At 41.2% G+C, this 13,134-nt stretch overlaps 1 protein-coding gene across 6 annotated transcripts in view; it reads right to left on the bottom strand.

Annotated features, from left to right (window-relative positions):
* NAP1L4 (nucleosome assembly protein 1 like 4) overlaps positions 1-13,134 on the bottom strand; it is a 1,162,803-nt gene that overhangs the window by 774,977 nt on the left and 374,692 nt on the right. For all 6 annotated transcript variants that reach the window (XM_085644739.1, XM_085644737.1, XM_085644738.1 and 3 more), the window contains one exon: positions 6,100-6,186. In XM_085644739.1, coding sequence (XP_085500865.1) covers positions 6,100-6,186 — 87 coding nt within the window. The remainder of the gene's footprint in view (positions 1-6,099; positions 6,187-13,134) is intronic.

The raw sequence follows: 13,134 nt of genomic DNA, 5'->3' as shown, positions 1-13,134 counted from the left end.
TCTGTCTATCCAAAAGCATCCCTGAGGCTCCTGGGGGAAAAGAGACGGTGCTAACCCGTGTATAGCACACTGCTACACCATTAATTGTGGCTCCCTGCCAAAACATAAGACTGAGATTCATGACCTATTGACAGATTTCCAGCCCGATGTGCTCTTTCTGTCTGAAACTTGGTAAATAACACATTCAGCTTCTGACATTATGTTGCCGGGTTAAGCCCATGTAGCGAAGATGCTAATTTCTTGTATTGTCCTATTTTTTACAATAACCTTTCTGCAGTTAACTTTTACACAGTTTTTTTTTTTATTCTATTCATTCAAAGTTTCAGTTGTACATAGTGCAAGAAAGGGTTTCCACAACATTGGTAATAGGCTTACTTTTCTCAGTGACAAAGATTAATCCATAAATTGCCTTTAGCTGCTCTTGTGACCTTGTTCCAATCGCTCCCTATACACATTATCAATGCACTTCACTGCAACTAGTAGTGTCTGGAACAAACCAAAAGGTGCCATTATATCAAACTAGGGGGTGGAGGGAGGTATAAGGAAGGTAGGCGAGGAGCAAAACTTTTACACATAGTTGCATGCACAACAATGTTGGATTTGTCCCCGAAACTACTTTGTTTACACATCTAGCTTCGCAACACATTATCACGATGCCTCGAACATCATGTACAAGGTCTCTTTGTGCACACGGTACTAATGTTGTTCTATATTCATCCACGGGGCGACAGAGCTATCTACAGATCCATAACATCGCTAATCTACAAAGTACATCACAAGGCTGCTTTCTATTATAAATAATGAGCATGCCGATAGATTAGCAGAGGAGGCACTTCAGATAACACCGAGGGTCCCTGCATTCTGAGACTTCACCACCCAGTGGTCTGACATCTCCGTGAGAGGGTGTCAATTTGTGACCAAGACGGACTCTTACATTCTCTTCTGCCAGGTAATGGGGTTGGATCGTCCCTTGGGGGAATTGTTGGCTTAACACCCACACACCCTCTAGGTATACTTAGAGTAGGGCTTTGTATAGTAGGATTGCGCCAGATTGCTATCTTGTTAATATGCCTGCTATTATACACTGTTTCAGCACCATGGTAGAACTATATCTACTATTTACACTTTTGGTGCTTGTAATCACATTTATCTGCTTCCGTCTACTGATTATAGCTGCACATTTATTCTATACAAGAATAACATGTGACTGAACGAAAGGTTCAGATCTATTGCCACGATCCCTGAGGGGTCAGGGTTGTCATGTGCCATAGTTGCCAGACACTATTCACTCCTTGGTAAGGTTAGGGGGGCTTATACTGGCATTGTGAGCTAATTGGTCTCTCGGCCAACATATCCTACGGGGGTGCCCGGAATCAGTCTAAGCACCTCACACAAAGTTTATATTCTACAACAAATGCACAGATCCTACAGATTAGTAGGAACTATGCGACAAGGTGCTGCCATCGTTGGTTGGGTTGCCTCCTAACCAGAGATGTCCATAGTGGGAAGGAAAATCCACCTCAGCTGAGTAGGAACACCCTATGTATTGGCTGTTGGTTTTTCAAGCTTGTAGGATTACATTTTCCCACATTGTGCTAAACCCTATCTCCATAAATGCATTTAATAAATTACCCTTTTTCTTTTAACAATGACCGAACAATCCAAGGACATTGAAGAACAAGAAGTTAGACTAAACATTACAGAAAATTGCAGACATGGAGTTATTAGGTAATTATTACATAACGGCCTCCATGCAACAGGTAGGGCCACAACTCTCGTGGTTGAGGCACATAAAGCATTTAGAACAGAGGTATTCTACTTATTGGTTAAGTTCCTGGCTGCAAATTCACGTACACAATTGTTTCACACTTACCTTGAGGATGAAACACTAGAGGAATAATTTTTATATGTGGACATAGAAATTCAGTTAATTTACCAAGAAAACATAAATTGGTTTAAAGGCGCCCTCCCCGATACCGTAGAAAATGTGACGCTCAGTAAAGAAGGAGTGACCAGGCCGGTCCTAGCTGCTTCTACACCACATCCTAATGTTGATAATTAAATGCAGCAGAAATAACAACACTATATTAAGGTCTAGTAAAAATGTACAGAAACCTCACACTGTGCATTGTGCGAACACTTGCAGTTAACCCTGCGCAGCCCGCTCAGGCTGCACAACCACAATTGGCTGCTATGATGATCAGCCCTCAAAAGCTGAATGCCATTAAGGGAAAGTTTCCCACCAGTCGGTGAAAAATCCCGTTCTGGATAACACAAAACGCAAGTCAGCTTGAAGCTGTATTTCCCCGTACGGGACCGCAGGACAAACACAGAATTATAACAATTTGCTGTAGTTTACGCCAGAACTCATGGTACCCCCTTCAAAAGAAGTTTTACCGGATGTACTTAAACATGTACAGAATGAGTACGGAGCACGACCTGCCCTTGACTGGGATGAAACCAATGGGCAACTTTGCTGCAGTATCAACCAATATGTTAAGTAACATAAAAGGGGACGCAGCAGCTTCGGCTATACACCAACTCTAAAGGGAATTCTTTCCTGCACAGCAGCGGCAGGAATTACCTAAAATTATTGAGGAAACTTAAGCTATGCTAGGCAGAGATAATTTGGGGATCAAACCTGGAAAACCAGAGGTTGGGAGTATTTCTGAAAAGGATAACTCTAAGCAAGCACCTGATTCTTCAAAGAAGAAATGGGACAATAAACAAAAAAATAATGCACAAAATAAGACACAATCACGGGGTGAGTCTCCTCAGCAGGAATCCAGTGATAAAAACTACAATGTAAGAAATCGTGATAATATTAGAAAGCCTGAGATATCAGGATACTGCCACACGTTCCTCTTGTTCCTTTCAAGATTCATCCGATACACGTTCTGAGAGAGGTGAACGGCCAGAGCGCAGATCAGAAGAGCACGTGAAGACGAAAAGGAAAACACATTGCATTTCAGATTACATCTTTAAAGAGGACAAACCAAAGACTCAATAACCTCAATTCATAAAGACGAAAGTAGCAGGAATTAAAATAAGACATGCCCAGACTACTGAAGACTCTGCTTCTGAACAGGGAATGGGCAGTGACGATGCTAGACAGTGCGTAAGAAGTCACAATAGTTCGCCAGCAACTGATGGATTATTTGGTGGTGGTAGCGCTGAATGAGCAGATCACGGCGGAAACACCTGATATAAGGGTAAGTGTCCCTAATCGTTTACAATATTTAATGCTCCAAATGGAGTGGGGACATACTCTGGAACATCAAGGCTCTCTTTTGGGAGAACCTAACATACGGTTACGACATTCTTTTGCCTGAAAAGGATTGGCCACCTGAGTTAGGAATCGAATGCCCACTGGGAGAAATGGTACTTTTACCTGCTGTCTCTGACCTCGTTCCAGAATCAGTTAATGCGCCAAAGAGTGGGCATTAGCACTAGTTCCTGCATTTTATCGAAATCATGTAGGGTGGGATGATGAGTCTTCTCATAATGAGATCCCAATAAAATCAGTTGTCCAACCCTAGAGACTGACTCCTAAAAAAAAAAAAAAAAAAGCTAAAGAGCAAGATAGGGAAACTGTAAAACAGCTTGAATACCGGGGTGTAATAGAAAATTGCACCTCGCCCATGAAAAATCTTGTTTCCCGTAATAAAACCGGACAAATCATACCGTCTGGTCTTAGACCACAGACATTTGAACACTTCCACACGCACATTTAGCAGTACAAATTGCACATAGTGCCACACTAATAAATAACATTGTGCGGAAGAAAGACAAAACAACACTAGATAGCTCAAATGAATTCTTCAGCCAGAATATTGCGCCTGGAAGCAGATATTTGACTGCATTTTCAGCTCTAGGTTCATAGGGTCAATTTTATTGTTGACCTCAAGGGTATAAGAACAGCCCTGGGCTGTTTCCAGCCAGGGTAACAAAAATACTTCAAAATTTTGATGAGGAGGCATTGTACTATGTAGACTATATTCATCTGAGCGACGATTAATTAATGGAACACTTGGCTAGAGTGAACCACATAATTCTTGGATCCGCTCACATGGGCTACAAATTTAATAAAAAAAGTAAAATAAAAAAAAACTGAACATCTCAATGTCCTGTTTCTGGGACACAAGCTGTCAAGTGAAGGCAAAAGACTGGCAGTAGAGTTTTTAGAAAAATGTGCACTGATCCAACCTCCAACAACTCTGAAATGACTACAATCCATTTTAGGATTTTTACATTTTGGCAGAACATACATTTTGGATTACGCAGAACGAGTAAAACTGTTCTACGACTTGATCAGACCTAATTTTTCAATCAACCATTGGACACAGGAACACACAAACATTTTACATTCAGTACAAGCTATGATAGCTTCTCAACATCTGCACACACATGTAAACTCAACTGACCTGGTGATCTGTGTAGTCGCTGGACCCACCTGGTATACCTGTATCACTTTCAATGAAGGTGATACGGTATCTATAGCATAAAATAACATGTGTACACCAACATTGAAATGCGCTTTGCACCCACTGAGAAAATACTCACAGTGGTTGAAACTGCTGATGTGAGATAGAGCGAGCACTGGCTCAGGGTAAGCGAAGCATTGTTGTTCCCCCGGTACTGACCCTAGAGGCCGTTATGAAAGCAACGTCCCAAATGATAAAGTATTACATCTCTTTGACAACTAGATATCCAAACTTGAATGTTTTGCCACTTTGAGCATGCTAAGCAAGATCGTTTTACTTCCAGAAGTGGCCAGAAAAACTGTAATCCTAGCACTTCTGGTTTCCGGACTAGATTCCTGTAACGTACTCTACTGGGGTGCCACCCAAGGCAAACTGAAGATACTCCAACGGGTACAAAACACAGCAGCAAAGGTGCTGCTGAAAATCACTAGACGCTCTTCTCTGGGTCCAACGCTCATTAAACTGCACTGGCTCTTTCAAAGCTCTTTGCTTCGGCCATAAAATTGGAAACAGAGGCCCCTGCTACCTTCACACACTGATTAAGCCCTAAAGACCTAACAGGTGTCTTAGATATGTTGGAACTAAACAAGAGGCTGTGCCAAGGATGAAAAGAGTTCAGATGGGTGGCCGCTCCTTCTGCCTCTTGGCCCAAACTTTGGAACTTTCCTCCCGCTACACCAGAGGCAGGAAAGTTCAGAACCGACCTTTCGGAAAAAAACTCACAACCTGGCTGTTTGAATTAATCGAATTCCTCCTGCCTCTGTAGACTTGGCAGTTGATTTACTAGCGCAGGGACACTCCGTTTTGGAGTAACTAAGCACTTCACAAAGGTCATAAAATAACAATGCCCCAAAGGCATGTTTTGTGGACATGAAAGCAAAGCATTGCAAGACAAACGACCTCTTATCCCTCTCCTAGTCAGACCTCCTCCCCCACCTCCAGTGCCTTGACCTCTCAAAACACCAGCAGGCAAATATGCAGAATGGCCTGGTCAGTGTGGGCTAAATTCAAATACCTTCCTGGAAAGAGGGAAATGGCTGCACAGTGCTACAGTCACAGCCCAGGTTGTTCAGAGTCAAAACTCTGACACTAAACAATGGATGTGTTAGCTGCCAGGCATTTGACAACAGCATTTTGTGGATGGAGAAATCCTTCTTTGCAAGCCCAACTCTCCTCATCAGATTCCCAGTGGTCTGCACTTCCTGAACGTAAATGGAGGAATGCGGGAGTAGGTGAAGGTACAAAGCAGACTGGGTCCAAGCTCCTTGAGGACAGGAAAAGTAGCAAAACTGCTCTCTTAATTTGAGGGCCTTCAAAGGGAACTTAAGGTTCCATAGGAAAAAAACGGCAATCCAAAATAAAAAATTACACACAAATCGGTTGGACGCATTAAAAGGGATCATAACAATACAGAAGATAGAATAATTAAGGTTGGTCTAAAACAGCATACCGTGAATTCTAAAAGAAACTGAGCACTTCTTAAATCTGAATACTTAGAGACTAAACATCTGTTAAAGTTCCTCTTCAACAGCAACTTCTTGCTAAATTGTTAATCTGGGAATAAGAACATGCTGCAGTGACTAGTTATACAAAAGTAGGAAATAAATGTTCTTACTGCTAATTTCTCCTCCTCTTCTGTTTCACTGTGCCATTCACATTCTTCCTCTGTTGGTTCCACTTCACCATTAACAACCTCTCGTCTCTGTACAAATAAATTCACACACAAATTAAATTGTTTTAAAATGTGTACAGCGGAGTATTATTTTTTTTTACGTTCGACAACAGCCAAAACACCAACATGAGAAAAACAAAGTCCAGTAGTAATTCTGTTCTAATTTAGACTAATGAAACATTGTCTCGATTGGTGAGAAACAGAGGACTCGTACAGTATAAAAGACAACAATTTAGAAACAGACCTGTCTCAATTAGTTCTTTCAATCTGAGCAATCCAGTGCTATAGTGAACAGTGCAAGAGAGCGCGCAAAATGGTTGGTTGGTCTTCTGGAGAAACACGTATCCGTAAATATAACTACAGCTGATCAAACTTTCCTCATGACACTTGATGCCTTCTGTCAGAAAGAGGTGAAATATTTGCATTTCACAAATGTAAAGAAGGCCACTGTTTCTGGATTTATCCATGGTTTTTTTTTTTTGAGTCATTGAAGTTCTCCCCAAGTAATATACTCTTGATATTTTTGCCTGGATGGTGTTCATTCTACCGACGGGCTCATGTAAATATTGGTAGATGAATGACAGATTCTACGTTTAGAAGTAAAGGATGAGATACACTCAACTGTTTAGAATTCTGTCACTCTATATACACCAATACTATCCCCTAAAGCCCCTGCTTCAACCTCAACATACATGTTGCACCTATAACAATGTGGATTACATCATACCAATATATAAAAATGTACATTCTGAAGTGTATAGTACACTCCAATGAGGTCTCATGGCAAAGAAAGAGTAGGAAAACTGCCATGCCTCACTGCTAGAACAATCCAAGGATAAAGACACAAATAATCTTGGTCAAACAATTTGGTATTCCATTATTTCCTGAGGGAACAATGTTTTCTTGGTTTTCAAAATATTTTATTCATTTTTTTAAAGTAATGAAGACGAAAGAAAAAATATTATAGAAAGGGTACATGAAACAATAATAATTATAAATACGAAATAATCATAACTGTACCTGTAAAAAGAAATAATAAATATGCATATGATGAGCATTGGTATAAAATTAAATTAAGGAACAAACAATAGCTACTGCTTAGATCTCCAACTATAAAACATTTAACATTAATCCATATAGAATATGAAAATATAGTTAGAGATACGTTTTAAGGAAATAGAATCATCAACAGGTTTCCAAAACAGTTTAAATGAGGAGGTACGAGGAGAATAACCATTAAGGGATTAATGAGTACCTCATCTAGTCAAAATAAACCAGGACCACTAGGTATATACTGATAAACGAGATGCATCGTTCCAATTTGATGTCATTGAATTAGTAGCTGAGGATAGTAAATAATCAAATAATTAACTTTAACAAATAAGTATCTACCATCAGTATCAAGAGCATTAGTCTAAAATCTGTATTTGGGGTGTCCTTGAGAACAAGATTGTAACTGTAATGATAGCCCGACCCATTTCTTATTAATATAAGATAATATTTGATCTACAACACGAGTGTCTTAGAGAAAACATATCAGCTTTGCGTCTAGCTAAATAAGAGAATATTTAACACGCTTAACTGGAATTCTCAAACGCTAAGAGAGACAAATGTAATTTCTTTTGAAGTATCCACGTGATAAAATAATAACAAGAACGAGGAGGAGGAGTTGGAAACCAAAGATCAAGAAAAGTTGTACTGAATTAAGGACACAGACGCAGCTTTGGAAAGTAACAAACGGAGAGAGAACAGAAAAAACAGAAGACAACATGGACACCTCAACAGAAAATATAAATGATAGCTGTGACTCACACATGCACATATACAAGATGAGCTAGTAAAAACAAGCCCGTAATCAGTAGATGCACAGAAAGAGGGATACTGAAATAATGAGGAGGCCACAACTGAACAATCAATTGACAAGCGCCGGTGTATCTATAGAAAGAAGATAATGATGGTCAACGAATGCTCGAAGATCCTGATGGCGGTGAAAAGATTTAGAGATGTTGTCTTTCCAAACACGAATATTAGAAGGGTCAAAAAGGGCATATTTAAAGCCAGAATATTTTTACTATGAAACATGGAGCAGTAAATTCTTTACATATGGCAACTGTTTCTTTTGTGAAGTCTTGATAAATATAATTTTTTTTTACTGTTGACTAATAGAAGGTGAATTTCTAGAGCAGTTTTTTTAATCATGACGAGGTGGTTATGGTTAGCACCTTAAATATGACTTGTCTGGGTTTGGTCTGACCTGGTTTAAGGTGGGGTTGGATACGGTGTGCTTTATCAATTTCAAATGACAGTAAACGTTATTGTAATAAGTCAGGAAATCATATTTCAAGATATATTCTGCAATTAGTACCTTTAATGTTTTCCGGTAAATTAAAAATCCTCAATTTGTATTGTCTTTTGCGATTCTCCGAATTCAGGAAAGGTTTGTTCATAGGAAGAATTTTTGCTGTAATGGGAAGTATTTGGTCAATCATAGATTTACTTTCTCGTATCTGAATTTTGTTGTCAGAGACTTTCATAAATAGACCAGCTATATCTTTACGAATATTTTGAATCTGACTAACAATACCATCAGTATTGGATTAAACAGCTTGTAATTCTTCAAAAACATTTGAAGGGGAGGTTAAAATAAAAAGTCAACAATTTTTGATTTAATAGGCAGTGGAGCTGTTTGTTTGCACATATTAGCATTAGAAGATACAATTTCCCCATTCATATTGAAAGAAAACTGAAAACCGAATCAGGAAAATGTAGAGAAGTAGAAAATTCAGAAAGATGGAAAAAAACACTGGGTCAAATGAAAGAATTACCTCAGGTGCAGCAGCTAAAACCAGCTGTGGGAGCATTCAAAGGCCTAAACTGCACCCTTTCCTGGAGTAACTAGGCCTTCTCTGACAAGAATCTGGACAACTGAGTAGATGAAGCCTTGGTGAACTCTGAAGGCATGCACTTAAGGAGTTGAACCACCCTAGAAAGTGCAATTTCTGAAGCACCACATGTAACATGAGACATGGTGAGGCAAGATGCAAGTAAATTACCCTCAATTCAGCCAAAATGATCGCTGTTGGATGACTGGCTCGTCAAACCTTATCAGGAGGCAGCCATTTTGAATCACGCACTTGCGCATCTCCCCTGGACGAATGCTTCCTGTCAGGAATTGATGAACACTAACGTGAGGCACATGATGCTGACAATTTTATTAGAGAAGATAATGATAACCACTGAGCTAGATGGAGTATGCCGTTATTAAATAGTTGCACAAGAAACAATTGATGGACGGAATGCTGGACAATGCAAACATTCACCCCCAGTCACAAGGAGCTGGGTTTAATCCATCATTCTTTTGCTCACCACACCACCCCAGTTTGGACCCAGCCATATGCAAATCAGTCTTGACCCTGTTCCTTGTGGGACCAGTCCAGCCCAAACTGCGAAGCCAGGTCCCCCCTGGACCGAAGACCAGCATCCTGGGACCAGTTTCAGGACATCACCCTTCATCAGCCAGGCTTGCTTAAATTCAGTGGTGTAGTGAGCATGGGACCAACGTCTGTGCGTACCCTTCTCACTTAGAGTGACATATGCAAAAGAAACAATTGATGGACGGAATGCTGGACAATGCAAACTTTCACCCACAGTAACAAGGATCTGGGTCTAACCCATCATTCTTTTGCTCACCACACCACCGCAGTGTGGACCCAGCCATATGCAAATCAGTTTTGACCCTGTTCCTGTGGAAACAGTCCAGCCCGAACTGCCAAGCAAAGGTTTCAGGGCATCACCCTTCATCAGCCAGGCTAGTTTGAATTCAGTGGTGTAGTGAGCACGGGACCCACGTCTGGTCATACCCTTCCCACCTATTTTTAAATAGTTATCATAAATTCTGTACAGGATTGTAGAAAGCTGGCTCTATATATGATATTATCAATAGGTGGTAATATCGTGCACAGAGTCCAGGGGTTCCCCAAAAGTGTACAGGGCTTAATGCTAAACCCAAAGTGCTCTATTAGTGTTAGTGTGGGCGAGCAGCCTTAGACCTAACCATGGAGTGCAAGACATTAAGTGCACACACATGATCAATAAAGGACAGACGACTCAAGAAGGAGATCCAGACCAATTTTATAAAATTATACTTTGTATTTTATTTTAAGACCAAGACCTTGTTGCTAAGTGAAGTAAGTTTTAAGTAAAGATACTTTTCGTGATTAAAAGTCGACAAGTTCAAACAGTTCAAGATTATCCAGTGCAGGAAATTAATTGAAGGCTATTTAAGGCAAGTGTACTGTTAGACCTGGCACCATTGGCGTGGGTCTCCCTTCCATTTTTTTGCTGTTGCCTCATGTGTTTTTGCTGGTGTTAGATGCTTTTGGCACTGTGCCACTGCTGTTCAGTGCCACAGTGCAAGTGCTCCCTATTGTTAATTGTTGTAATGGATTAGTGACTCCATGTATGGGTTATTTGATTTACTTGTCAGACCCTAGTACAGTGCACCATGGGTGCCCAGGGCTTGTAAATCAAATGCTGCTTGTGGGCTTGCAGCACTGGTTGTGCCACCCACAGAAGCAGCCTGTAAAGTGTGTCTCAGGCCTAACATTGCAGAGCCTATGGGCAGTCTGGTTCTGCCATGCTGACTGGCCAAGTGCACCGACTTGCCAATCCCCAAACCTTCCCTTTTCTTTATATCTGACACCCCTATGGTAGGCCCAAGAGCAGGGTGCATAGTAAGTATAAGGTAGGACATGCCCTGGTGTGTGTGGCATGCCCTGATAGTGAATTACGGCTACTGCTGGAAACCTCTAGATACCGGATTGGGAGACTCCATAGAGTCCGGACGGTGGCGGTTAAACTGGCCCTATCTAGACCACGACTGCATCCACATCCCTGGCGTTGGCGGAGCTGCACTGGCTTCCGGTATTCCAGAGGATACAATTTAAATCGCTGTGCATTGTCTTCAAGGCTCTGCATGGGATGGGACCGATACCGTTGCAATCTAAGTTCAACTGGTATAATCCCACCCGCAGTCTTCAATCCTCCTCGACTAATCTGGTGAATATACCCAAGATTAAGAAAGTTAAATCTGGCGGAAGAGCCTTTAGCTATGCGGCAGCACGCCTTTGGAATAGTCTGCCAGTTGAGCTAAGACAGATGCAGGATCTGACGAAGTTCAGGGGAAAAATTAAAACTTGGCGTTTTCCTAGAGTACAGGCTTAGCCTAGCAACCAGCTAGCCCGGAAGTGTGGTGGTAGAGTATTTGTACCGCAGCGCCAGGATGCCCGTAGGGTTACAGCGCGCTTTATAAGTCTGAAATACAATACAATACAATTACAGCCATTTTTGTTTTTCACTACTGCAAGGCTACCTGTTCCCCATAGGCCAGAATGGGCAGTTTGATTATAACATCTTATAATCCTAACTGACTCCGGGAACTAGGTAGAAATTTGAGTTTAGTAGGCCTGAACTCAGAATGATAAAATACATCTTTTAGTTAAGTTGGTTTTAACATTCTGTGTTTAAAAATACCACTTTTAGAAAGTAAGTATTTTCTTGCCTAACCATCCATGCTTGCCTCGGCTAGGTTGTGTATGCCTTGTCAGGAGTTTGAGTGACAGGGGCTGGGGGATTCCAGGAGACAGGGTGAGTCAGCACAAGGCTTGACAACTAGGATGTGGTCCAATTAGGCACCACATCCTAGTTGTCAAGCACCTGACCTCTGGACGATAAAGTTTTTTCAAAACATTTTTTCAAAGTTTTCTCATAGTTAATACTTCGCCTTTGCAACTATCCGTCTGGGCCACCGAGTGGTTCAGATATTATCCATTTAGGGCCATTGCGCAGTGTAAACATTAGACTCCACTATGTTCCCACCACCACACACGAGATATTACCTCCTTTCAGAGAACTATCTATTATTTCCCCGCAATTCCGTCCCAATCCAAAATGGCCCCTCCGGATAGGTACCCGACCAGGAGCCCTCCTCGCTTTCCATGCGAGTTTACTCATAGATAACCAGCTCCACACCGGGGACACGCCAGAATGCGGTCCGTGAGGTTTGGCTCCATTAGGTGTCCATGAGTGTGGTTGTCAACGTACAAGTAAGTGATATTTGAACGGCAGGATCTTCATACCTACACGCTACGAGGAGATCATTCTTCCTGTTTTTCTCCCCCTAAGGGCGAACCATCACTACGGAGCACGCCACAGTCTTAACGATCTCATTTACATTTACAATTTTCTCCTAGATGTACGAGATCACCGCACCCCCTCCGTCGACCATGAGGCACATTGTTGCTTTTTATTAAGTATGTAATGTCTTTTTCTTCGTTATTTGTATGTATGTTTTATGTTGTGTCAGACACGTTAGTTTTGTGAATTTCGACCCACTTTTTTAGCACAACGCCGGGATGGAGAAAGTAATTTATCGTTTCTCTTCTGTTTTTAAATCACAAAGAGGCACATCAGAAAGGAAAGTGTACGAACACTTGGGTGTAGTGTGCTCACGACAAACATTGACAACAGTACTTATGATCATATTTTTTTCCTCTAACATTTGTTTTATTATATCCTACAGATATTTCCTGACGTACATTACGTATGTATTTGTAAACACATGCCTTATAGTTGCAGCGTCTCACTTTTTTGCACCTGATTCAGGTTAACTAGGAGTGGCATTTTTTCACACTGGGCTGGTCCCAGTGCAGTCCTGAAGAAGAGCTGGGGAAGCTCGAAACTAGTTGACCAGACCATATGCTAGGCACACCTTTCCATTATAGTGAGGGCTTTCTAGCATATCGCCCCGTTTTAACTTATCAGCTAAGAGCATTAATAAAGTCTATTTGGCCCACTAGCTGATTATTTTACTTTTCCTTATCCCACTCCACCATTTTTTCACTTGCACTACACATAGTCTGATTTCTAGTGCTCCTACGTAACTCGCAAGTTGTAGCACGCCTCAGTCCGTAGAGGACC

This window comes from Triturus cristatus, chromosome 3_1 (genome assembly GCF_964204655.1).
Source record: "Triturus cristatus chromosome 3_1, aTriCri1.1, whole genome shotgun sequence".
NCBI classification, from domain to species: Eukaryota; Metazoa; Chordata; class Amphibia; order Caudata; family Salamandridae; genus Triturus; species Triturus cristatus.
This window is presented reverse-complemented; position numbering and strand designations above follow the sequence as displayed.